Source organism: Pimephales promelas, chromosome 8 (genome assembly GCF_988280905.1).
Source record: "Pimephales promelas chromosome 8, fPimPro1.hap1.1, whole genome shotgun sequence".
NCBI classification, from domain to species: domain Eukaryota; kingdom Metazoa; phylum Chordata; class Actinopteri; order Cypriniformes; family Leuciscidae; genus Pimephales; species Pimephales promelas.
This window is the reverse complement of record NC_142776.1, coordinates 29,705,332-29,732,876: the sequence shown is the minus strand read 5'-3', so window position 1 is coordinate 29,732,876 and position 27,545 is coordinate 29,705,332. Positions and strand designations below refer to the sequence as shown.

Below are 27,545 nucleotides of genomic sequence, written 5' to 3'. Positions count from 1 at the left end.
ATTGTATTACATTCTGTGCTTCATAGAAGGAAATAAAAGTCAGATTTGGAATGACATGGAGTAAATTATTTTTTTTACTTTTGTGCGAACTATACAATTAAGCCAAATAATTAAAATGTGTAAAGGCTTTCTCTCACCACCCATGCCCACCAAGACTATATCAAGACTTGGAGGTCCCAAGATCAAAACACACCATGCAGTCGACTCTGTGGACGCTGCCATCGTGAGTAGACAGATGTGTCGTAAGGGCCAGGTTAGAGTAAAAACATAAGAGTGAATCAATCATGCTGCAATCTTGGAATTGGTTAGGTTCAAGAAATGTACAGTATGAACTGAGTTTGAAATTTGTAAGTGTGATTCAGTGATTAACTGTAAATGTGATGGCGTTCTAGTGTATTTGTTGAAAAAAAGCCCACTCTGATGTTTAAACTCTTTGGGTGTTAGTTTCTACTGCCTTGGATGCCAGCTACACTGAAGTAACCTCTACTTCAGAGCATCAGCTACCAACACAGTGACAGAGCTATGACCAGGCAGGGAGTTCTACCAACCCATACCCACTGGTACCTTCCACACAAAAAAACCCAATGTCTTTTACTGTTTTAGAACACCTCACTGCCTCGCTATTCTCAGGGAACATCTGTTCTTACCATTGACATGATTCTACCAGTACTTCTGAATCTAGAATCAACGAAGCCTAATGTCCCACTTTTAGAAATCACTTGCAAAAGAGAACGAAACAGTAGCTAAATATTGATTACAATGGCATTGGTCAGAAATAGGGAATGACTTTTTTCAAATAACTAATTACTTAGAGAAGAAATGAGAGGAATGACTAAACTTAAAGACCCCATAATATCAAAAAGAGCTTTATTCCATTATGAGTTGTTTACTTGTGGTTTTTCTTGGCTTTAAAGCCATCTATACTACTTGATATATTGTATGGATTGTATAGAATTGTATTTGAATAAAAAACTATTGTCTTGACTGTAGGTTTGGGTTGCAATCCAGATCTCAACACCACAGTTTAACCTCAATGGCATGCACATTGAGGAAAATGAGGAGCTTTTCAGTTCTCATTTCAATTAACAAAATCACATGAGCCTGTCTGGAACCCTTTGCAGGCTACTTGACATGAGAATGATTCTAGAGGCAAGTCAAGTAGCTATCTTGTGTATAGCCATAATCCGAATGTTATTTATCTATTGACAAATGTAGCAAATATCTTGCAACGCAATAATACTCAACTGCAGATAAGTTAACTAAAGCCACTCAAAACATTTTCATGCCAAGAAGCCTTTTGAATGCATCAGATCTCAGGTAAATGCATTGAATACACACTCAGAGTCATAAATAGCAGCCATCCAGGACGGAGTGGAAAAGCTAGGCATTTGTGGAAGGTTAACAGATAGTCCTGCTACTGGCACGGGAAGATTTGGTACTTTGGGAATTTGAAGGTTCACATTTGGTAGATTCACATTGGGCAGATTACTTGTTAAACTCCTGCAGAAACAGACAAAAAAAAGAAACAAAAAAATCCATAACAGTGGCAGTGTGGAATGCTGCAAATAATGCAATGTAAGACATACAATACAAAAGAATAGAAACTGAGAAATGGAAAAGACCATCTTTACACATAAAGAGCAGACACATAAAACTGGTCATTAAATGTAAGGAGAGAATCTACGGCACATTTAAACAGAGTAGAAACTTGTGGTCAATAATATAGACAAAACAGCACACTTGTATAAAAAGGAAGTAAAAGCAGAATTTCTCCATGGCGAGTACAAACAGCAGCTTGAAAGATTAGAGGACGGTGATCGGGTTTTACACATACATACAAACAGACAGCAAACAAATGAAGAAAACCATACTGACATATTTCTCAAGGGGCATCAACTTAATTGACAGAATAGTATTGTGTTAGGCTGGGAATATTTGAGTAGGTTGTATCTTTTCTAAAGATAGCAGGTCATCTAAACATTGTTATCTGTTCGTTGGGATCTGGTTCAAAATTATTAAAATGAACATGCAAACCAAAATCAAGCATGACAGAACAATTGATTAGGAGATAAAAAGCATTTTGTTTAAAGCGCACAATATGAGGGTTAGATCACAAAAAAAAAGATGGAAACCGGCAAGACACTGACTGAAGACTGATAGATTGTGGACTTGGTGAACTTCCTCTGATGTTTGGCAGCTTTCTCATGTAACGCAGGGTTAAGGTCACTCTATTTAGTTAACGATTCTAATGGTTCCAATGGCGTAAACAAACTGGTTTTAGATTTTACCTGACAAAATCTAAGTGGATCCTAAAGGGTTTCATTCAATTAGCTGCATAGATTTTTCAGAGAACAATATCCATCAAAGGATGAGGATATGCCTGCACCTGCTATCTCATGTATATTTGATTTTTACATTTTTTTGGTGATGGTTTTGCCCTAAAAGGCCCTGGCTCCCGGTCACCGCACATTGTTGAGAAAGTGGTGTCTTACTTTACAGGCTCCCATGACTCCCGCTCAAAACCCCTGTGAATGGACTGAGCGATGGAGGACTCCATAAGATCCACATATCGCACCACAAGAGGTGCATACAGGTCCTGCAGATGTTTGTGGAACTTTCCATTACACAGGTGATCTATAAAAACAAAAAAAAATATCAGGTTGTGACAATTACAACATACCCAACCTTTACATTAAAATAGCTATTTTATCCAGAGTTATAACACTTTTACTTTCAGAACCCTTAACCAAGTGATGGAAGAAGTGCTTACAGTCAGTACGGAGGAAGTCATTTAGAAGTTGAAAGAGCGGGAAACTGTCCCAGCTCTCAGGAGACTGGATCTCAAGAGCCGCGTCCATTTCAACAGCGTAGAGCGACAGGAAGTTCTCAGCGTGCTCCACCATCAGGTCTGACCACCATGCAAAGGCCTTGATAGTCCAGTAAAGGAAGAAAGAATGGAGAAAGAAGCAGAAAGTTAGAAATCGCAAGTGTAAAACGTAATCTTTGTCAAGAAAAACATTGTAAACTGGTTAAGTGTCCGCCATATAATATTTCACTCGTTCACTTTGTAAATCTATTTGTAAAGTAAATAGCCCTTCATTTGAGCCATAAGGTTGAAGTAAGAGTTTTGTTCTGAGGGATTCATGTTTTGCTTTATTGTTTGAGGTCATAATGTGTATTAAATAGATAAGGCATTCAAATAACCAGTTTACACAGCTAAAGGGTTAAAGGGGTGGTTCAGAATTTTGGACATTGGGCCTCATTTCCAAGTTAGCCTTAGTGTTATTTATCAGTGGAGACAGTTTTCAAAAATTTTCATCCAGTCCTTCCAGTTGCATAGTTCGCTAGTGCTAGGCTAGCATGAGTCAACGGTAACTGCTATCCTGCCATTAAAAAAGTTAATGGCAGGATACACAGTATGGTCCACAGTACACCAAAGCAAATAAATTATAACCCCAGACTATCGATGTAAATGTCTGTTGAGAGAATAATGTTAGAAATAAAACTACCCTTTCATCGCATTGTAATAGTAATACTTTGTTCCCTGTATTATGCCGCTGTGGCGAGGGGGGCGTGGTTCAGCGAAATATGAAACAGGAGAGCATTTACATTTAGCTGACGCTTTTATCCAAAGCGAATTACAATTGCTATATATGTCAGAGGTCGCACGTCTCTGGAGCAACTAGGGGTTAAGTGTCTTGCTCAGGGATACATACATTGGTGTCTCACAGTGGATTCGAACCCGGGTCTCTCACACCAAAGGCATGTGTCTTATCCAATGTGCCATCACCACCCACTGATTGCAGTAATTGGCATGAGGAGACCACATAAAAGCAGACTGGTGCGAGAGAGCAGAGCCTGCCTGGGAACTCGTACACAACGCGCCGTCAGAGCGGAGAAAGCTGAAGTGGAAAGAGTAGCTGATGCAGCAGGAAGAGTGATAGTTTTTATAAAGTGGAAAGAGTGTCCTTTGAACGTGATCTGAGTTTATGTAAAAGCCACTGTTTTATTGTTTTTGAGTATATTAAAGTGTACTCGAGAGGTTCGGACCCCACCATCACCAGTTCCAGCCTCGGCCCGCCCACGTCCCTCCACAAAATGGGTCCAAAGGACGACCCGAAGGGCTTCCTGAACCTGTTCGAGAGGTTGGCCGAGGCCTGGGGCTGGCCACCTGTGGACTGGCCGATGCGACTGCGCTAGGGGAATCCAGCCGACCCTTCGTCTTTGCGCAGCAGCTCTGGGATGCGTGCCGCAAGTGGCTGATGGCCGACGGACACAACGTCGAGGGAGACACTTAAAAGATCCGTACAATCGACGGGCAGCCCCTCCACCCTGACTGACCGGCCGCTCACATATCCTTATTTTGCAATTATAAAAGATAAGGTGTATCGGGTGACCCAGGACACCCAGACAATGCAAGATACAACTCAGTTATTAGTTCTGAAGAGCCGCCGGGAAATGCTTTTCCAGGCGGCTCACTGTAATCCGATGGCTGGGCATTTAGGGCAGGCAGCTACACTAAATCGTTTGATGACATTCGCGTCTTGTCGCGAATGTCAGTTGGTGAACCCACGGCCAACCCAAAAGCACCTTTGTGCCCTCTTCCCTTAATGGAGGTCCCCTTCGAGAGAATTGGCATGGATCTCATCGAGCCATTAGAACGATCTGCACGGGGACATTGCTTTGCATTAATCCTAGTGGATTATGCAACGAGATACCCAGAAGCAGTGCCGCTTCGCAATATTTCCGCTAAGAGCAGAAATATCAAGGCACGACGTTACGCACCATTCGCGAACTGAACCCACAAACAGACGACTTGGTGGAACGTTTTAATCGCACATTAATTTTTTTTCAGATGAAAACTGTCTCCACTGATAAATAACACCAGGTAACACTAAGGCTAACTTGGAAATGAGGCCCAATGTCCAAAATTCTGAACCTCCCCTTTATGCATTATAAAAGTTAAGCATTATGGACTTTAAAACTGGACTTACATTAAACCATTTATAAATTTGCAACACAGAAAATTCTACTACATAGCTTTCAAAACAAAGTCTAAATATTGTGAAAAAACATTTCACCATAAGAAATATATGAATATTCTATATAAAATTGCATATCTCAAGAATTATGAGGCCCTCTAAAGTAACCATTTTAATCAAAATAAGAGTAATTAAACTAAAACTCTGTTAATAAGAGGGCCTGTCCTTCAAATCTAAAAAATGACGATACACCTTAAATCTTGTGTTGCAAATGTTTGTATATTTGTGACCTGAGGTCATTCCATTTTTCCTATATCAAGCTCAATTCCCAGTGGAGTCAAGATGCCAGAGGAGGTGTAGTTCTCATGCAAGTGAGGTAGAAATTCCTGCATGCTTTTGCCCTCCAAATGGAAGATGTAGTTCAACCGTTCACATCACTCCATCCCTACCGTCGGGATGGGGATGTGTCTTGCGATCATGCAACATTGCTGTCCCTGATACGCCAAAGACTGCAAGCAGCAGGCTTCTTTACTTGGCGAAGCATATGGTTTGATGAATATTTCTTCTTTAATTTCTTAAAGTGACCATAAATTTTGGGCCTGAAGTGGGGTATTGAGCAGGAGTTTCTTAAATCAATCAAGCTTACTTGCAGTCTTGGCATAAAACCCTTTTCTTCTAATTAAAACAACCGACCAGTGATAAACCCATTCAGGGATCTGATCAGAGGCTTAATCCTTCCCTTTTGGTTGCATGCTACCTCCTTTTTTTACCCCTTTATACCCACAGCTTCAAAGAGCGCTGAAACTTTTTCCCCACACAAATCCGCTCTGCTACAAAGGGATAGCAAGCTCTAAGACCAGACTTACCATAGCACTTACCTGCATACTTCATATTTAAATCTTGAAAAAGCTACTTGGTTCATAATGTTAGCACTTAATATAAAAATTGCTAGCGTAGCAGGGCAATGCATATGGCTGAGCTTAACCAGACAGACAAGTAAAGTGTGGTAAAGAGCGATAAGAGACACCAAATCCAAGAAACCCATGAATCCTTCCCCAAGGCCCTTCTTGCTAATCTGGGAGCGCTGGATAGGTGTTACATTGACATACTGATTGAATGCAAAAACTTTACTGTAAATTAAAATCAGCAAGAGTGGTCCTGGGAAGAGGGCTATGTTATGGCATTGATTTGGTCATTTCGAGGGATTGTTAAGTCCAAGTTAGAGGTCTTCACGGATCCACTTCAATCAGATAACACGACTTCCGACAGAGCGGGTCCAAAACTTTGACGAGTGCCTGGGAAATGGGTCACATCAGAAAGTAGTAGCCGAAATAAATGTGCCTGCGTTTGTTTAAAAAATGGCCAACTTTCCATTATTTATTTCATGCGTTTATCAATATATTATTTAAAACAAATATAGATTTATCAATCAATATGTGTTATATATACTGTATATACCAATGCATCTAATGTATATAAATCGGATAATTAATGTTTATCAACAAATAAGGTCGGAAGATGGTAAAACTTTTAAATCTACACCTGCTGTGGTGTTTCATTTGTCGTCTCTAATTAAAACCTGTGTAAATCCAGGTAGAAAAATGAACCGCTTGCCACTGGCATGCTGGGCTGCAGGCATGTGCAGACGTTTCTGCCTGGTAACAGAGTAAAATTGTCTAAAAAAGGTATGGCCGTACTCAAATTTTATATGGTCTGTTTCGGGTTTCTGTTTCTTTTTTTTTTATTTATGCACGTCGGGTTCAAGAAAGAATTGTTTCAGTTTGGGTAGGACCTGAGAAGACCTCTAGTTCAAATACACTAGCAGAAGGGAACACGTCAAATTGGGAAAGGTTAACATAGTGTTGCGGGTGCGTAAATATGTAAACATATTCCCTGGAAGCAAAGGAATTATTGAGCATTGACTTTGCGCCAATGGGGGATGCAAGCCTTTCAAGGAGTTTGAAGTGAGACTTGACAGGCACAATGCTGAGGAATTAAGACAAACCCATGTCGGACACGGCAATACATTCCCTCACGTTGTGAGGAATGGGACATTACAGGGGAAGGGAACTCTTCATAGCTCATGCACAAGCCAGTAAGGGCCTTTTTTTCATTGCATTCATTTTAGCCACATACCTCTTTTCCCTGCAACAACACCATGGAGTGAATGGTGAAGAAAAACATGAACATGTAGAGAGTGATGTATGTGCAAAGTGTTGGTAATAGACAATTTTCTTCCAAAACATTTGGACAAAAAGTCACAATTGCGAAATTTGTGAGTCATAAACTCGCAATAATGAGAAGCGAAGTCGCAATGGTGAGATTTGAAGTCACAATTGGGGGATATTTTTACTCTAAGGTTGAAATGGCCTTCAAATAGTTATATAGTATGATGCCACCAGTTGGGCAGCAACAAAGCTCTAGCATTGTAGTTTCACACATGTTAACAGAATGATTTACAGATGGTTCTATCATAATGTCTTGAAGATAAAGTGCTTAAACTCAAATATTCAGTGCGTGCATGTATGTGTGTGTGTGTGTGTGAGGGGGAGGTATTTCATTTCCCAGAAATCCAAGAGACCAAAGCTAAACACTTTATGTCAATTCCATCATGTTCTTTAAGCATCGCCTTGCCCCATCCACCCAGACATAACAGAAAAGCCCTTAGCTGCGTGAATCGACATGCTTGAGGGAAAAGGTACACTATGTGATGACAACTTAAGAAAAAAAGAAACATGATACTGTACCGACTGGTCTCCTGTACTTGTGACCGCAGCCTGTTAAGCATATTCAGAAAGATACAGTAAATCTATAAATCTCAGGAAGACCATGGATTACCTAATACTTCAAATTGCATCTCGGAATAATGCCAAAAATGCATTTGTTCTTAGAGTAGTAACTGTTGAAACAGGCCAATTATTATAATAACAGTTGAAACCTGTACTTGGCTCACTATTTATAATGCATCTTCAGTTTTCTTTTTCATAGGCATTCCAAAGGAATCTGTCTAACATTTAGAACACAGAATCAATCTGTATTCTGAGGCTTTCTTTGAGTATAGATCCAGGGAAAGTGGTTTAGAGACCTGGATCTCATGGGAGAGTGAACTTCACTAATTTACACTAATACAAACTGCACATTGCAAACTGCACAGCTGCCTTTTTCGTTATAAGAGAGGAGCCACTGGCACTTTAAATCAACCTTATTTTGTACTAGATAAAGAAAAAAGAGAGGGAACGTAAGGGAAAGAGAGAGCGAGTCCAGACTCACCTCTGCGTGGTGGTCCTGGTTCTGATGTAGAACCTCAATGACTAATTCCGCAAGGCGGATGGCATGCTCCAGTTTTTTAGCAGGCGTAGCTAGGTTAGCTACATTCTCTGGAGCAGAATTGTGGGGAGAAGAGGGATGGTTAATATTACAGTTGTTGATAAATATATTTATTCTATGAATCTGTGATGTCATGAGGACTACAATGCAGTCTAAAGAAACTAAGGTCATAAATACCTAACTGAGCATGCAGAAATGACAACACTGTTGATGACACTCATAACACTTCAAGAAAAGATGCCTAACTGATGTCAGAGACACTAGAATGCTCCTAGTAATCTTTGAGGCAAAAATGTTTGCAGCTAAATTGGGGTTCAAAAGTCTTGAGAAGTCTTGAGTCTTGTATTTCGTCATCACAAATATTATCAACGATCATTTAAATGAAAAAATAAAATAAAAATCAACATAAAGTGTCTTAGTGTTTATCTTTTGCTTCTTCCATGAAGTAAAAACATTTGACGCTTAGAGTTGTACAAAATTGATCAATGTCACTCACAAATTTCAGAATCTTGCAGAAGAAATGCAAAATCATTATTATACCTTATTTATTTTACGCCATAACATTTCCTAAAGCCTAAAACTTTAATTCCGGATTTTAATTCTAAATATTGAATGCGGACACAGACGTTTAGACCCCACTGTACGCTATATACATTTAATCTTTAAACTGTATTTTTAATCTATCTCAGTATATTACTATTAATTAGTAGGACTTCTCATTTAAGGCCAACACATGAGAGAAAGAGTAGACCAGATTCTCAGACATATGCAACGCTTTGATGAAATGAGGACATCAGGACACACAATAGTGTTTCTGATTTTAACATATAATCAACTTTTGTCTGAACAAGATGAAATGAATAAGACAGAAAACCAAAAAAGCTAAAGAAATAAAGAAATACCGACCAACTCAGCAATGCCGAGTTCTCCACTGAAGGAGAAAAAAAAAATCTTTCATTTATTGAGCGAAATGCTACTTCAGACATGAAGGACATTACTTATTAATCATCTCGTCTGACTCTTTAATCTTGGTGTCTAGAGTGTGAAATGTTCACTTTTATGGCAATGGTTTATTGGTCTGTTAAATTTGTGGGTTATTAATGGAGTTGTGGGGCACTGTACTGAAATTTACTACACTCTGAACCATTAATATCTGATAGAAGCTCATTCTAACTCTTCCTAAGGCCATGATGTCATCAACACAACATGATAAAGTAATGACAATGGATCTAATGATAATCTATGATTACCATTATCCAAATTTCATACTTTATCTATTTTCAATGTGTCCAAAATGTCACATTTCTAAAACCAGGACTGGGAATTAAAGAAGCAAAATATCTCTTAAATGGATGGTGATTTAGAAAAGTAGTTCTCAACTGGTGGGTTTTGACTCAAAAACAGTTTGCAACAAATCTAAATGCAACAAACTGGCATTCCATTTTGTTGATGATGTCAAATGTAGAGTGTAAAATCAAACTTTAGAGCTAATTCATCTGTCAGTGGATAAAATGTAGAAAAATTAGACAAACCATTTGGCATATTTTCAACCTAACATAAAATAAAATAACTAAATACAGTATTATTAAGTTTGGAGTAATAATAATAAAATTCTATTTTTTTTTTTTTTTACTTTTACAAAACATTTTGATATGATGTGGGTTTAGCACTTGGTGCCCAATGAAACATCTAAGTTCTGAAGCAAAACTAATTGAGAACCATTTATTTAGAAAATCCACTGATGTCAAGATTCAGATATACTTTAATTATCTTATTCCCAGTGCTTTAGAGAGAAATATTTGCAAATCATTCTCCGTTCACATTTTAACACATTGAAAAAAATGCCACTGAAACATTTGTGAAAGATAGAATTACTTCTTGTAAGTCTGCATAATGAAACACCATTAGGCAGACTGTGTTTCTTCTCATTTTCTAAAGGCATAATAACACAAAATAAGCTTTTACCCAAATTTTGTGCATATATTGATAGAAGAATACTATCTTCACAAAAAATTGCACAAGAGTGGACCTTGTGTCATGGTGAATACAGGACTTTCAGACTAAAAAAAGTTCTCTGTAATTGTGTCATGTGCCAGGATGTGTTGAAGGGGACAGGGGATGACGTCAAACATAGCTTCACCTGGATCCTTCTGATCCTTTAGAGTTTTCTCAACTTGAGAGAGAGCGAGAGAGCAAGAGAGAGAGAGAAAGAAATAAAAGAGAGTCAGAGCAACATAAGGAGAGGAAGAAATAAGGGAGAGAGAGAAGGGAAAACTGGAGGGAAAAAAATTATTCCTCAAGGTGGCATGTTTTAGCCAAAAGTCACTGCAGGATCCCTGGTCATTTCACTCTTGGTTGCTCTCCAGAGAATTAGTATATATTTCATGTAGAATAATACAAATAATAAAAAGGCAAATAAACACACATGTAGATATTTACCTGGAACGACAAGAACAAAAACACATAGCACAGTAGCAACTGAAGGACATACTGTACAAAGAGACAATAGCCATTGTTCGATTGCATGACAAATTGGACACAGCTGTAGTAATCACAAACAAGACAAACTTGTGATGTTGGAACACGTAAGTTATAGCTCGTACGCGTTTACTAACTCCTGCTCTCCCGGTAGCTCAGTCACCTGTTGATGTGTCTGGAACCCCCCAGTGTAATCACCTACCACACCACAGTAACGATATACACTCAGACAAAGTAAAATAGCGAGCAAAGTAAAAATGCATTCAAGTCACAAACAGGAGCTTCAACCAAAAATGAACACGAGAAAGCAGAACGGATGCATCAGTCATGTCGTATTACAAACAGATGGAACATCTCTGCCAAAGAAATTTGAATCGCAACATTACGTATCGTTGCCTACTCAGTGTCTGTCATCTGTATGACAATGGCAAAACAGAAAAGTTCAGAGAAGGATGCGAGGTGGAGGGTTGATTTGATGGAAGAGAGGTAAAGAACGAGGGGTGAGGAGTTGTTACTCACGGATGGTTAAATCCATAACTTGTGTTGCCAAGGAGTAGACAGGATGATCATACATTTCCCTCTTTTTTCCTAAAGAAAAAGAGGATTTCGGCATGCAAGAGTTTGGGGTCAGAGGAAAGGGGGTGAAGGGTCGGTTATGGTGAAGGGATGTCTTGTGTTAAGGGAAGTTCTCATTAAGAATAATAAAAACTGTTTTTGGAAAACGTTCGATAATACAACATGATTTGATGGTTAAAACCTTCAATCACCCTTAAACCACAATCACCCTTGAATTCTAAATTCAAAAATTAATAATAAAGTAGATGTGGAAAACGTCTGAGAGGCAAGGAACGAGACATTACGAATGTCGTATATGGGAACTCCTCTCCTTCTCCACTTCTGCTGAAATCGTATAGGCTAACGCCAGCCAAGCTGGCCAACTGACGCAAATATGCAAATACTGACAACGTTGCAGTATAGACGAATCCGACGAGCGTTCTGTGTAGGCTGCCATCTTGTGGCGACGCCATTACTGAGCTGTTACACAGGCATATAGACATATGCACCGGTATGTAAACAAACCTCTGTGATAACGCGAACTCACCCTCGATGACAGCTACAGCCAGGCAGAATGACTTGTTGGTTTGATCTGTGACTGCAGTGGCCTCCAGTCATAGATGAAGGTACAAACGATCTTACAGATTAACGTTATTTATGAAAATAGCTTGGCAAGCTAGCTAGGCTAACGTTTGCTAACGAGGAAACTATAAAAAGATCTGTCCATTTGGCAACAATAAATAAATAAATGAAATCAAATAAACAAATTCATGTTTTTCATTTGTGTCCATTATTTATCTCATTTTCACATTGCAACAGGCAAGGGTAAGGTAACGTTACAGATAGAAAGTATACATAATATCGACCAATTAGTGTTTTTAAACCATGGAAAGAGGTCAATATAACAGCGGGAGAACAATTATGTCACATAACGTTACATTTAGCTCAGGAAAGCCATTTAATGACCATAGCATGTTAGTTTAATAGAAAAAATAGCAAGAGAGGAGATTTTGCTGATCACTATATCACATATTTATTATATTTTTTTACTTATGTCATTAAATAATTGTTATTATACGCGAATGTCCACGTCTTGTACTCGCCCAGGAAATCTGTAAACCGTACGGCACCAGACAGGGCCAGTCGACCCGGGGTATTCACAGTGTTTCCTCTTCAAAATTGAAATTTTACTGCCACCATTGAAACAATTTATAACGGAAACTGTTTACCCACTCGACATTATACAAGGGATAACGTTGTAACGTTAGTGACAGTCGTAAATCGCGGGCTGTTTATTCCAGTGGACGCAAGTTGCAACTAAAACAATAGGAGGCAATGGCGCAACGCTACCCAGCAACAGCTCAGTAATGGCGCCCCGCTTATTTCCGGTAGTTTCGCCGGATTCGTCTATAGAGAGCCTAAGTCCCTCCCATTCCGGTCGACCACCATGGGACCTTATTCGGAAAAAATTGAATAGTAGTCAATGGCGAGAGACAACAAATATTTTGATCTCGTTTGAATTGTGCCCTGAATTACACATATGATGTTTGTCAATTTAAAAGATACATTTTAAAGTAAAGAAAGTCGCAGTTTGATGTAAATCGTTGAGGTATAAATACGTAATTACAAAGACTACAAACCCCAAAGGCGCACATTTTCTCTCAATGAATGAAGCTAACTTTACTGAGGCTGTCTGTCATTGTTTCTATGTTATAATCGTAACGTTACGCCGTCCTACCTAAGTGTTTTGTACCAGACTGCACACACACGAGCAGCGGATCTCGTTTCGCTTCCCGGGAGATGTAGTTCACATAGCGATTTTCACATAAAACTAAATGTTACTCTTCTGTTGTATGACAAACTGCGACGTTTTTGACTTTCAGAATTATCTTTTAAATTCACAAACATCATATGTGTAATTGAGGGCACAGTTCAGACGGAATAAAAAGATAAGTTGTCTCTCGCCATTGACTACCATTCATATTTTTTCCGAAATAAGGTCCCATGAGCCGGAAGCGGAGGGGCGGGACTTAGGCTCTCTATTAAAGCAGATGCAGCCTCGATAATCATCAGAATCGAACAAATGCTAAAATAAGTAGCGAACACGGCGGCGAGCGTAATGTCTCGTTCCTTGCCGAACCAAGGTTACGAAAGTAACCGGAGACGTTCCCTATCAAGGCTACGGAACTTTGACATTACGAATGTCGTATATGCCATGGGAACTGTATAAAATCCCACCTTAAAGCATAACACTCCACTGACGACAGACCCAATACCGACACCGCCTCCCGGAAAGCAAGCATCCGATAGGCTGAGGTTAGCCAATAGCAAACCACTAAGCTCTAATATGCCAAAACAAGCTCTTGTTTCAAAATTTGACTGATTTTATACTATTTTTCAGACACTGTTGTTGTATGGAAAAGGGCAGCAGACAAAGAGCGAAATAGTCCACTAAAGAAAAGAAAATCAATTCAATTGACACGAGAATGAATAATTGATAAAAACTGTTAAAATAAATACTTAAGGAAACAGTGTCACTTTATTTAATCAGGAAAGAAGCAGTTAAGGCCTATTAGAGACGCACAATTGTAAACTGATACTGTGTTCTAAAAGACTTTCAGCCATTTGTGGCATTTGTATCATTGGTTTATCACCTTGTTTGAAATAGGCGTCAGAACCAAATATTTGAGCATTTATTCAGAGCGATGATTTAAAAATATCTTCGAACATCTAAATACAAACATCCTCCTCAAAACCAGCTCTCAATGCCTCCTACATCTGTACAAACAGAAACCCATCGCTATTGCCAATCTTTTGCTTATTTTTAATCCTCTTTCACACTTGCTGCCCAGCCTGGCATTGTTTCATGTGGATGCTTCCTCTTCATCTCATTGCTCTTTCCCTCAAACTATTTTCCTCTAATGGACTCTTCCACCGTTCAACCGCTCCTTCCCACATACTTAATTTATTTCACTGCAAGATTATTCCCCATTCCTGCATTCCTTTCTGTTCACAGACTCATTTTGCATTTTCCTCCTCTGTAACCATTTATCTACCCTGATGTCATTTATCAACCTGTTCTCAGCCATTATAATAGAAAAGAGAATGTGTGGAGAGCATCTGAAAAATGTCCAATATCCAATCTTCTATGTTATCGCAACACATATGAAATGGTCAGAAGCTCTTCTTTGTGTGGATTTGAATGCATTTTTACACACAAGTCCACAAAAGGAGAATGGACAAGAAGACATTGAAACTTTTCTTGAAAACAGAGAAAGAAACAAAAGCAGTAATTGACCGTAGAAGAAACAAGTATATTATTTCAAACAAGACAGATGCTACGTAATTCAAGAATGTGCTCTGGTGTAAAATGAAATCAAATAATCAAATCAAATCAAATAAAAATGCAGGCAATTCATTTTATATATGTTTTTTTTTTTTTAAATAAATAAAAAAGCCCTTGTACTTACTAATTCATCTACAATTCAAACAAAATCTTAATTAACCAAACCTAAATTTCTTTTCTTTGCACAAACTGAAAGTAGAAGAACAGATAATTTACTCAAAGCACATTATTCAAATATGGACCACAGTTTATGCATTAAATTGATTCAAATGAAAGTAAACAGAGTTTTAAAAAAGTTAAAAGCACTGAGGTTCCCTTCTGGTTCAAATCATCATATGGTTAAGTGCTTTAAAATCATAATGCTGTGAAAGAAAAGCGTAACGCTAGTCACCTTCTACTCTGGCGTATTCAGTGATGCGCTGGTAGTTAATTTGAGCTGCTTGCTCTAAGCATTTACGAATCACAGCCTTGACTTCCTCCTGCGGCACTGGGGTCACAATGTCCTTCATAAGCACCTGTGAAAAAACACTTGTCACTTTTTTATCTAGTGACATAAATGTCCAGGTATGAATGAGTCATACTTTTTAAAACTTTTTATTTATTTATTTGAAATAATGATGCATGGCAGAGCAAGTAAACAGAGGCAGGCGGTACTGAACAAAATACCATCAATTGCTTCTCTTTTCCTTCTACTGCTGCTACTCTGAATCAATATAAGCAATGTTGTCATTACCCTCTCCAGCAAAGACAGAGTGGCTTTCAATGCTCCCTCAGGGCGACCAAACGGAAAGCAATACCTACAACAACGAAAATTACATTGTGTCTGTAGAAAATCCTATATACAATACACATATTTTTGGATGCAGCGTTGAGAAAAAAACCCAGAACGGTGTACATCAGTGATTCTTGACTGGTGGGAAGAGAACCAAAAATGGGTTATGGACAGTAAGGGGGGAAAAACAATGCAACTCTTTTAAAGAAAATGCTTCCCATATCTTTTGTGGCTGACATCAAATGCTGAAAACCACAAACAAAACTGTATAGACGCACTGAGAAAAATAAAACCACATGCGAGTGTTTCGCTTGATTTGCACAGGCTATAATTTGAGCTCTGTTGTTGAAATAACATTGACATGTTTATGCACATAATGGCTGTGCATCTCTCATGTTCAGCCTAATACAATATCTGTCCCAGCATTTGTTGCATGCATTAAGCTGATAAATCACTTCTGCTGTTATTTATGTGTTTACAAAATTGTCAATTTCCCTGCGCTGCCAAATAATTTGGATATTGTTGGGACTACGCAGCCAGCGGTGATATAAATTTTAATGTACGATTTTAAAGAACATTTTTGTCAACTTTCGTACACTAAAAATGTAATGAGATGTTGGAAGGCACTCAATGTTCAATATAAAATATGTGTCTTGAAACAAAACCAAGAGAACCACTGGTGTACACAGTCTTCTTGCTATAGTACAGGCTGTGAAATGTTCAATAAATGCCTTACGTCTACATACTCACCTAAAGTTTGTGATCTGATTCTCCAGAAGGACACGTAATCGTTCTTTGATTTCCTCAAAGCGCTCTTTTTCTTCCACCGTTACTGTTCCAAGACCATCCGGCCTATTTTACAAGCAAAACATGCCATTATTTGCAAATTGATTAGGAAGATCAATTTTGAGCCAAGACGAAAGCAATAAAATCAAAAGAAAGCCTTGTTCTGATTTATTACTGATTTATGATACAACATAATTGTTTTATAAAGCCCTGTATATTCTCAGCGAAAGCTAATCAAACCACATTAACATTTCAGTATGCTCTATATCACACTTGTAACAATAAAATAAGAACAACAGCCCAAAAAGAACATCTAACCAGAAGCAATGTCTGGCTTTTTTAAATCTAATACACTGGCTCTAAATGTATTTGTACCCAGCAGATGGGACCCTGTTGTGATACACATGGGGGACATTCTTTCCAACCCATTTTTTAAATTTACAGCTATTGATGTCACAAAACTCCAATTGGGCACCATATTTCATTAAAATATATGTAATACACACCTAGCTACAGCACAATAATAAATATGCTTTCAACAAGTCAGTGGGAAGAGAAAGCTGAACTAAACGTGCTGTACAAGTGCATACAGGCTTCGAAGGGATGAATTCAATGAAATCAAAATCTTCTTGATGCAGGATCTTGGTCTTATTATCAAGATAAATATGTCACATTATGAAATATCCTAATGACTTTAAAGTAATAGTTGACCAAAAAAAAATGTATGTTAAGGTTTCAACTGTAATGTTCAACTGAAATAAAAACAATTAGTTTGGGGTAAGCTACAGTATACTTTTAGGATATCCTAAGCTGTATAAACAATGTCACCCTGTGTGAGATACATTTGCTGCTATCGCACAATATAAAATATGATGCTGATATGAATATATCCTTGATAAGCCCTCTTACCTTGCGCTCTCAGGGGCCAGCTGTGTTTTACATTTCCTCTTTTTTTTAGACTCCTTTTTCCCTCCTGACATTGAGCCAGCCCCCTGTAACTCAGACCCCTTCTGACTATCAGGAACATGTAATGAATGAGCAACACAATGAGATTTGGAAATGAAAATAACACACAAAAAAGGGGAGAATGGAAAAAGTATAGTGGCTGAAAGAATACTGCTGAGCTTTGGAAAGTGGAAAAGAAATGAAAAAATGATTGAGAACAAAAGACAACAAATCAAACAAAATTTGGCAAAATTATAAAGAGCATTCACAGGGGAAAATATAATAAACGCTAAAGAAAAAAAACACTAAAATATGCTGATGACTTGCAAAGCGCCCTTGGTTCTGCACTCTCGTTCACCCTGCTTCCATGATTGTATCTCTCCCGACATTTAACCTCACAATAACGCAGTGTATCTTTACGCAAGCCTGTACCTGTTACCGTGAACATGGGAGGCACAAAACGCGAAGCTGTAGTGCAACAGCGTCGGGTCAATCATGTGCCCGGCATCTGCCCTCTCCAGTAGGTCGCCAAGATAACACAGATGTCTATGGCATCCTCTCACCCCGTTCCGAGCGCAGTACTCATCCAGGACAAACACCTGACCTGGGCTAAACCATCCCTAGAAAAAAAAAAAGAAAAAGTTGAGCTGCTTAACATTCTGTGGAAACCATGTTGAATTTAGTTGCTTTGCATTTAGGTCACCATTATTACAGAAAAAATACTTACCAGACATGCAAAGTTGTCATTTAGCCTGTGGTCCAACGTGAGCCTCTGCACCATCTCGAACAACGAGGCATGATCAAAGCTACATGGGTTAGCTGAGATAAACTCATCCATGCCGTGCTTCTGTGCTCTGTCAGCATCTATTCCAGCCAATCATGGGAGAGGAAGGGAGAGGGGGTGGGTTCAAGGAAGATGAAATTAGCAAACAGCAAGGAGAATGATTTGTTCTCCTCTCACCACAAAAAAAACTAACCCCCTAGAATGAGCCCTCTATGGCGAATCAAGGACATTGAGCTTTCACATTGTCAACTTGCAGGAAAAGTCAAGCAGTTCAATCGGACCTAGCAAATGTGGAACTGAGGGATATCTCTCAGCTCACATTCATTCTGGACGTGCATGCATGAGCTGATCAGGGCCTGGTCTCTTCCTGTTCTATCAATCAAAAGCTTTTGTAAGTAAAAGGCCACCGATGGCCTTGAGGAAGTGGCGTAATTCCAAATGTAGTTTCTTTCACATGAATACAATAGATTCTGCCATTCGCGATTGATTAATGTCACTCATTTTAAGAGAGAAGATGGATTGTGTGCTCATAAAAGTGCAAATGCCGAAAAAAAAGAAATTAGGGGAGATTTGTTTGCCTTTTGGATATAGAATAATTAACTAATCAGGTATTTTATATTTTTTATTTTTAATGTAATTTAATAGTACAACAGCATCAACTAAATCTCTAAGATAATATTTAAAGATCCCATGAAATGGCTTGACAAGCACAGTTTTCAATTGACAAATATATGAGTGGGACATGAATATTTTTGCTCTGTTTTCCTTTAAAAGAAAAAAAAACTGTTAAAAGTGTTGTTTTTTGTAAATATTTACAAGCATATACACTATTGTTCAAAAGTTTGGGTTTTATAAAAAAAATACCTTATGCTTACCAAAGCTGCATTTATTTGATAAAAAAACAGTTCAAACAGCAACACTGTGAAATATTACAATTTAAAATAACCATTTTCTAATGTAATATTATTTTAAAATGTAATTTATTCCTTTGACACAAAGGTGAATTTTCAGAATTTTACTCCAGTCTTCAGGGTCACATGATCCTTCAGAAATCATCTCAAAAATACTTTTTATTATTATAAATGAATGAATTTATTTTATTTTATTGACATATAAAAAAGGCATAAAATCAGTCAATTGCTTGAAACTGAGTGGGAAGAAGTTCGATTTATTTAGACCCACCCAATAAATTAATTATTAATATTGAACAGTTGTGTAGCTTAATATTTTTGGGGAAACCATGATAAAAAAAAAATCAGGATTCATTTATCTAAAAATGCCTTTACTGTCACTTGATCCATTTAAAAGACAAGAGTTCGGTATTTTACACTTAAAGCCCTGTTTTAAGATCCTTTTCTGATGAAATATAACAGTTAAGATTAAAATTAGGACACATGCTGCCTGGTCCGAGAATTTTCGGTTTCTGTGTCATTCATTTTAAGAGAGAAGATGGATTGTGTGCTCATAAAAGTGCAAATGCCGAATAAAGAAACTAGGTGAGATATGTTTGCCATTTTTGATATATAATTAATAATTAACTAACCAGGTATTTTCTAATGTAAAAATACCGAAATGTGCATGTGTCCAAATTTCAATCTTAACCGTTCTATTTCATCAGAGACAATCTTAAAACAGGGCTTTAAGTGTAAAATACCGAACTTGCCCTTTAAAGCATAGTTTCTAATAAATAATTATCAGAATAATAAACATTAATTACTTAAACATTAATTATAATAAACATTAATTACTTAATAAACACATTTTTTAAAGCAAATTTAAAAAAACCTCAATGACCTCAAACTTTTGGTAGTGTAGATGTACTCAATGCTAAAAGACATAAACTGAAAAACTGGAACCAAAATCATCTCTAAACAGTCTATGTATTTTAAGTTCTATGCACATGCTTGAGAAAATAGTAAAAGAAAAGGTAAGTTATTTCTAAAAAAGAAACTGACCCCCTAATGACTTACTTTATTAGCAATAGAATAATAATCTAATTCTGTGCAGTGATGAGGTGGTCCAATGAGAGAAAATGTGAGGAAAGAATGTGCATCGTGTTACACCAATGATCAGGGTGAGTGTGTGTAGATAACAACAATAACCATGTGAATATGTGAATACATATGGCTAAAAATAAAGTGCAAAAACAAACAAAAAAAGATCTGCTTAATTAGAAGAACTTGGATAAAGTTATGTTATCCTTTGGCCAAGTAAAATATTGCTACAATTATAGAAACGTAGACTAAACTAAAAGAGAGGACAAAAAAAAAAAAGAAAGAATAGAGCCACAGGAAAAGACACGGGATTGTAGGGATGAAGAACTCAGTGAGGAAATGAGCTAGGATAGACAATAGACAAACTGAGAAAAGTTCAACATCAGAATGAATGGCAAAGAAGCCTTATAACTGAGAAACTCGGAATAATTAAGTAATGAGAAAAAGAAAGTGTAAAAATGCATAACAGACTATATGAGCTATATGAACCGTGGAATTAAAGGGAAGAAATAAGCAAAGTTGTCCTAATTACAGGATTAAAGGATGTGCCTTGTTCATTTGCATTTTTATATTTCATAATTATACATGAATTAAAATAATGTGCTTCCACATTCCACAGTTTTAAATCGGCTTGTGCAAAAACCGCCGTGCTATTTTCAAATAAGACTAGGACTTATGGGGATACTAATAAACTAGGAACCATTTCCTACCCTGTTATTAATAATATTTTACTACTAAAAAATAACTCCTGATGTTTTTTTTAATGGTTATATATGATATTTCATTGAAAATGAAGGTATTTTACATGCAGGAACACAGACACTCCACTGTGCTTTCCAATGTCATGCAAGTAAAAGGAATTTTCCGCTTGCCTATCTTTTAGCATTCCGCATTTTTCTCTTAGCATTTGCAAGTTGACAATACTGGAGAAATGTTCAGTGTTTTCATAAGGGTTGCTGAGCACACTGACAAGCAAGCCACTTCAGTGGCGTGCCAACAGGCTAGCATTACTGTTCTATTGCAGATACACGACTTTAACGGGAAGCCAACAGAGTCTAAAAAGTAATTCATTCATTCTCTGTAAAAAAAAAATGGAGAATAATCAAAAAGGAAGAACATGAACTTGTCTTTCCATCAGCATCTGAATGGATAAAATGACATCAAAATGCTCACCTACTCAAGCAGTATAAGGGCAAACACACACAAATAATGAACTATATCTTTGCTAAGTTCTACATTGGGTTTAGGGACTACTTCAAAGAGGCCCATTTCCTCCAGACGAAAGATTATTAGGAGTATTTCTTGGTGAGGAGGGACGGCAGTGCCTGCTCCTTCACATTGGCATTCAGAATACTCCACTTACATATTTGCCAACTCTTGTAAAGCTCAAGTTCAAAAATAAAGAAATCAGTTGAAAGGCAACTGAACCCTCGAGAGTAAAGTCCAAGTGGTCAAACGCGTACAGTGCTTCACTGTTACTGTAGACAGATTTAATGGTCCAACTTAGGAATGGCCAAATTTGACTTAGTCAGTCATCCTCATAACTGTCCGATAAGTTTAGCAATCACATTTTTAGAATGAACTGCCACCAAAACAAGTCAAATCCCATCTTTTACTTTACTCTGAGGGGTCTTGTGATGCTAGTGATGTTTATGTAGAGAAGGCAATTATGCAAATAAATCATAAACCATATTAACTTAGCTAAATAATAAAGTACAAACGCACTAATTTACATGCAACCTAAACTGGCAAGAATAATGAAGGTTTGTAGTTTTAGCCATCATCAAAATAAAAGTTCAACGGAAAAGTAAAATAATCTACTTAGGTCTAAAGCATGAGGAGTGAGATTTGAAAGGAGGAGAAAAAGAACGAGAGAAAAAGGATAAAGAGAGCACGTTGCATAGGTCAGATAATGGTTTTATGATTATCTGACTGGTGCTAGCTAACAGGTTAGCACTTACCCTTGAGTCCAGCTAGAAGACAGCAGGGTAAGAAGGGACAAACCAGAATAACATAAAGACTAGCAACAAGGCTGAAGGAGAAAGCAGACACGAAAACCCTGACTCCACTACAGCTGCAGGACTAAAGAAGGGTACAAGCAAAGCATGAACGAAGAAAAAACACAACGTAAAATACAACAACCTGTACCGACATGATAGTGCAGTTTGAACTGGTGGGTGGTCAGATCGAGTGAAAGAAAGATCGAAAGGAAGAAAGATCGAAAGAAAGAAAGAAAAAAAGAAAGAAAGAAAGAAAGAAAGAAAGAAAGAAAGAAAGAAAGAAAGAAAGAAAGACTATATTTCGGTGTATTACGTTGTTCTCTGCTGCAGATGATTTTGACAAGATTCTCACAGGATACAATCTAGATCAGACTCAAGATCACTGAAACATATACTAACACTGTACTGGCAAATACACTTACCTTCAGACATTAGACAGTATATTTGAAAGTTGGCCAAATGTGTATTTGATGCCAGTATCAGTTTCTAAATTGATTCTATGAAGGTACTGAATCCGGTAAAAACAATTGAGCAAATAAACTGCTTAGAAAATAAATCCAGTTAGCAGTGGGGGCTCCTGACCGTAAATTTAGGTAGTGCTAGTTTACGATAAACATTGTGTAAGCTTTGTATTCTAATCGTGAGATCTGAGGGTGGTGCACTAATGTTGATTGACAGGCACATTGCCTTAATGTAGTGTTTATTGCCTCCGAATGTTGCTTTAGAAGTTGTTGAAGAATTCCGCTGTGGAAAAGAAATTCATTTCTATTCTCAGAACAAACATAAAATGAACACAGTAGAACTATATAAAGGCACTTAGCACGTTTAAACTTTTATTAATTTGTTATTAAAAACAGACATGCCGTAAGGGGGGCCGTAAGGCTTGGCTCTAGTGGCTTATTAGACTGTGTGCGCCTGAGCCTGCTTTGCCGAATAGCTTAACTCTATTGGTCTATGACTGTGTTCCTGGCCTATCACAACAAATGGCTTAACTCTATTGGCCTATCACATAACTGTGTGCCTGGGCTACCATGCCGAATGGCTTAACTCAAGTGGCCTATAACTATGTCTGCTTGAGCCAAAAGGCTCAAACCTATCCAATTAGAATGTGCATTATGTGTGGCTTTAACGAATGAAATACACGTTGCAGGCTAATAGAGCCTAATAGTATGATGATTTAGCATAATTTTATAATCGTCATTGTCAAAACTCTCTATACTCCTCTTTGTAAATGTGGAGGTCATTTGGACAACGGATGAATAATGGAGCATGACTCTAAGGCCCCGTCCACACTACTGCGTTTTCGTTTAAAAATGGAGAATTAAAACAAATACGATCTCATAGCCAGACCGATATATCGGCAGACCGATATTATCGGCCGATGTTAGGCATTTTCCAAACTATCGGTATCGGCAGTTATAATGGCCGATAAATGAATATTTCAAAAATAAAATAAAAACGGACGAAACACGCTTGAACCATGTCATGAGTGTTGGAGTTGTATAGTTTGTCCACCAGAGGGCACTCTACACCGTTCCTGTTGGCAACACTCATTGAATTGGGCACGAATCACGATACATACATTGCTTGAATAACAATTAAGATCATCCCCATCAGTTCTCTTAACTCAAATAAGCATGGAAAAATGTGTGACTATCATGTCCAATTTGAAAAAAATAAATAAATAAATAAATAAAATATCGGCCGATATATCGGATTTTAAAATCGGCCTTCAAAATCCTTTATCGGTTGGGCTCTAATCCACACCAGCGTTTTATCTGCTTATTAGAATTCATTTCCTTCCACATTAAAACGACTGACATGTAATGGGTGGCTGACGAATCAGGGAAGGACACATCATGACTGATGACACCCAATCATAGAGCCGAGCATGAGCTTCTGCATCATCGTCTCAAAAGTCCTCCGTTTTGTCGAGGTTTTGTCCCGTCTTCACTAAAACGCCCTCCGGAGATTCAAAACAGAGCTGCAGCGTTTCGAAACTTCTCCGTTTTAGGACTTCGTTTTTTTCCTTTTAGTCTGGACGGGAGTTACAAACGTAGCAAAAGCTCTCAAAAGAGCCTTTTACACTGGGCTCGTTTGCTGCGGTCCAGAAGTGTTTTATTTAACTGAATACATCACAGTAAGCTAAAACGTATTCACAGGTCACTTTACTTCCTGAACATGTGCGCCCCCAAGTCGGTGCTGCTATCACATGCACGGTTCAGCAGCCACCGAACTCAGACCACCTACTCCTGGTAGTCTCAGGTTCAGTACCCCAGTGCGCACCCGGGTCCCATGACAGCGTTCACATTAGCGATTTTTCATGCAAACTATGCACCGTCCTTAAAAAAAACTGCCAGTGTGTGAGCCCCCTAACACGCATTCAGCTGAACCCAGCCTGAAAGCCACGATTAAATGAAAACATCAGCCTTGGAAAAAAGTGTTGTTGGAAGTTGAGCAAATAAAGTTAGCCTTTCTAAAAGCGCACTGCATTACTAAGGCAAATGCTACACAAGTATTTGAAGGTTGAGCATGGAAGCTCATTGGCTACTAATACAGCAGGAACCAATCAGCTGTGCCATATAGATAATGTGATAACGAGCAGGTTAAGTTAAAGGACCTATTAGCCTGCGCCATCAAGAGTTTCAGGACAGAATTTTATATTTAACAAAGTGAACCTTATTGTAAAGTGTTCCCAAAACTCTACAGGGTGTCCATTTCCCTTTTAATATTACCTTAATCATTGTATGTTATTGTGATACAGGTACTGTATTCAATGTATTCTGTATTCAGAATAAACGTATTCTGTATACTGTATTCAATACTCTGTATTCAATCAGAGTAATTAATGTATATTTAATATATACACTGTTGCCAGAACCTTCATAGTATTCCAGAATCTGTGAAAACCTTCTGCAGCAAAGGAATGTTTGCTCGTGGGTGTGTGTACAGCATGTTATATTCCACTACTCTGTGCCATTCAAGACCACCTGGGGTGTGTTAAGGTGGTGGGTGAAACATTTACACAGTGTAATAATGTTTCAGAGGGGAGAGGGTCTGTCTTATAATGAGGAAATTGAATGGCATCTGAACTTGTGAGGGAATCATCTGACCACAAGAAACATTCACAAACAAGACAAATAAATCAATGGAAAAACAACACAGAACCTCTACCTTTAGATTTTGTATGAGGTTAAACCGTGAGCTATATTTGATTGAACTTATTTTAACAGTGTATCAATTCTGTTAAGAGACATTTTATGATATAAGACATAGCTATGGACAGATGCTGAAGTAGATGCACACCAAAAGACAAGGTTCTGAATAGCAGGATCTATTATTATTTAGATGCTTCAATCGTTGGTGAGAACATTTGTGGCAGAATCGTAATGCAACGAAAGGTGCCATTTCCGTCTTAAAGGGACAGTACACCCAAAAATGGGTGTCAAATTCTGTCATTATTTACTGATTCTCATGTCATTCCAAACACCTAGAATGTTCTTTCTTCTGCGGAAAACAAAAGGACAAAATATGAGTTTTTGCATGCAAATGAACAGGGTTCAAGCTTAATTTCCAAATCTTCTAAAGCTATATAATAACTTTGTGTGAAAAACTGACCCAAATGTATGTGTTCTGCAGAAGAAAGAGTTTTTTTTTTTTTTTTTTTTTTACAACATGAGGGTGAGTAAAAGGTGTAATAATTTTCATTTTTTGGTTGATATCTTTATAGAAAAAAGAAAGGCCTATTTTAAACTGACCATTTTATTGTAAATTGGCTGAAAATTCTTACACGCAAATGTTAAAGCTAATCAGGAGTGCGTGCGAGCAGAAACGAAGACATGGACATTGAAATAAACACATTGCTCCACTATACACACTCGCTCTTACCTTTTCCTGCTACTTGTGCAGTGTGCTGAGAGTGCAAGGTGACATCACTATGACATTATGAGTTATTAACTCAACCTGACAACAACCTGAATTCATTTATTAATTACTATCCACTTTGTGACATGTTGTCATGGGAACAATGTCACTGTCCATAAGTGGGCTCTAACCTGAATAACAGAGCGGTTTATAAAAGATGGTGATTAACAAGCCTAGCTATTTATTAATTTACTCGCCATCTCATCTTCGGTAAATTTTTGTCCTGATTGACATTGTAATGAAATGCTTTACTGGTATGTTTACTTACAGAACTGAGAGATGGGGGCATCCATCTGTGCCGCAGCTCCACTCTTAGAATTCAGTTTCTGGACCTGGGTGGGCGGGACGGGTTTGTGTGATTGGCCAGTAGCTCGATACATGGCCTGCACCCATAGGATGCGGTCCTGCTCGTCATCACTGGCAAAGATCACAGTGTCACCCTCCTTCACTGCATTGAAAAAAGCCCGTCCTCCATCCAGACCTGCACACACAGAAAAAAAAGAGACATTGAAAATGCACTTTTGCTGCATTATAAACAAAATTTCAAATAGCATCTACAATGGACACTTTGGAACGTTTTGACAACCAGAAAGTAATAGTAGTTCCATAAAGGAGTGGTACATAAGAGTAATCTGTGAATGTGAGAGCTTTACCTGGCTGTGGGTCGGTGTAGTCCACAGTATAGCCATCTAACTGCAGCAGCTCCTGCGGTTCTGACTTCTTCTCTCGATAGCTGCACATGGCAAACGTATACTGACTTACCTATAGCAGAAGAGAAACAAATAGTATTAAAGGATTAGTTCACTTTTGAAAAAACTTTTGCTGATAATTTACTCACCCCCATGTCATCCAAGATGTCCAAGTCGAAAAGAAATTAAGGTTTTTGATGAAAACATTCCAGGATTTTTCTCCTTATAATGGACTTCAATGGGAACCAGGTCCAACCGAGGTCCAAACGACAGTTAATAACAGTTTCAGATGCAGCTTCAAATGTCTTTAAACGACACCAGACGATGAATAAGGGTCTTATCATGCGAAACGATCGGTTATTTCAAAGCTTATTCCAAAAATGTAACTTTTCTAAGGACAAATGGAGCGCCTCGTCCTTAGAAAAGTTACATTTTTGGAATAAGCTTTGAAATAACCGATCGTTTCGCATGATAAGACCCTTATTCATCGTCTGGTGTCGTTTAAAGACATTTGAAGCTGCATCTGTAACTGTTATAACTGTCGTTTGGACCTCGGTTGGACCTGGTTCCCATGGAAGTCCATTATAAGGAGAAAAATCCTGGAATGTTTTCATCAAAAACCTTAATTTCTTTTCGACTGAGGAAAGAAAAACATGGACATCTTGGATGACATGGGGGTGAGTAAATTATCAGCAAAAGTTTTTTCAAAAGTGAACTAATCCTTTAAAATACTTGGCTTTAGGTTCTGAGGTTAAATCAATGCCATATGCACTACCTAAAATTGTACATGGATCATCAAGACAATGAAAACAATAAACTTCAGAGTCAAACTATTCTCCACTCAAAATTTGAATGTATAAAAAGATATACCTGGACCAGGACAAAGAAGCGCTTTTTCCAGCGTTTCCAAACATTTTTGCCAACAGCCCATAAATACCTGATGGAATAATCACACGCTTCATC

General features: G+C 37.9%; 1 protein-coding gene across 13 annotated transcripts in view; it reads right to left on the bottom strand.

Annotated features, from left to right (window-relative positions):
- cadpsb (calcium dependent secretion activator b) overlaps positions 1-27,545 on the bottom strand; it is an 81,409-nt gene that overhangs the window by 7,582 nt on the left and 46,282 nt on the right. The window contains exons 9-24 of one of the 13 annotated variants that reach the window (XM_089134342.1): positions 27,453-27,519; positions 26,547-26,655; positions 26,162-26,374; positions 17,919-18,055; positions 17,624-17,811; positions 17,156-17,260; positions 16,211-16,312; positions 15,422-15,485; positions 15,080-15,203; positions 11,307-11,375; positions 10,450-10,482; positions 8,253-8,359; positions 7,730-7,759; positions 2,771-2,927; positions 2,493-2,634; positions 1,339-1,500 (exon numbers count right to left, since the gene is read on the bottom strand). In XM_089134342.1, coding sequence (XP_088990468.1) covers positions 1,339-1,500; positions 2,493-2,634; positions 2,771-2,927; positions 7,730-7,759; positions 8,253-8,359; positions 10,450-10,482; positions 11,307-11,375; positions 15,080-15,203; positions 15,422-15,485; positions 16,211-16,312; positions 17,156-17,260; positions 17,624-17,811; positions 17,919-18,055; positions 26,162-26,374; positions 26,547-26,655; positions 27,453-27,519 — 1,809 coding nt within the window. The remainder of the gene's footprint in view (positions 1-1,338; positions 1,501-2,492; positions 2,635-2,770; positions 2,928-7,729; positions 7,760-8,252; positions 8,360-10,449; positions 10,483-11,306; positions 11,376-15,079; positions 15,204-15,421; positions 15,486-16,210; positions 16,313-17,155; positions 17,261-17,623; positions 17,812-17,918; positions 18,056-26,161; positions 26,375-26,546; positions 26,656-27,452; positions 27,520-27,545) is intronic. The other 12 variants (XM_089134333.1, XM_089134335.1, XM_089134340.1 and 9 more) reach the window with 12 other exon arrangements.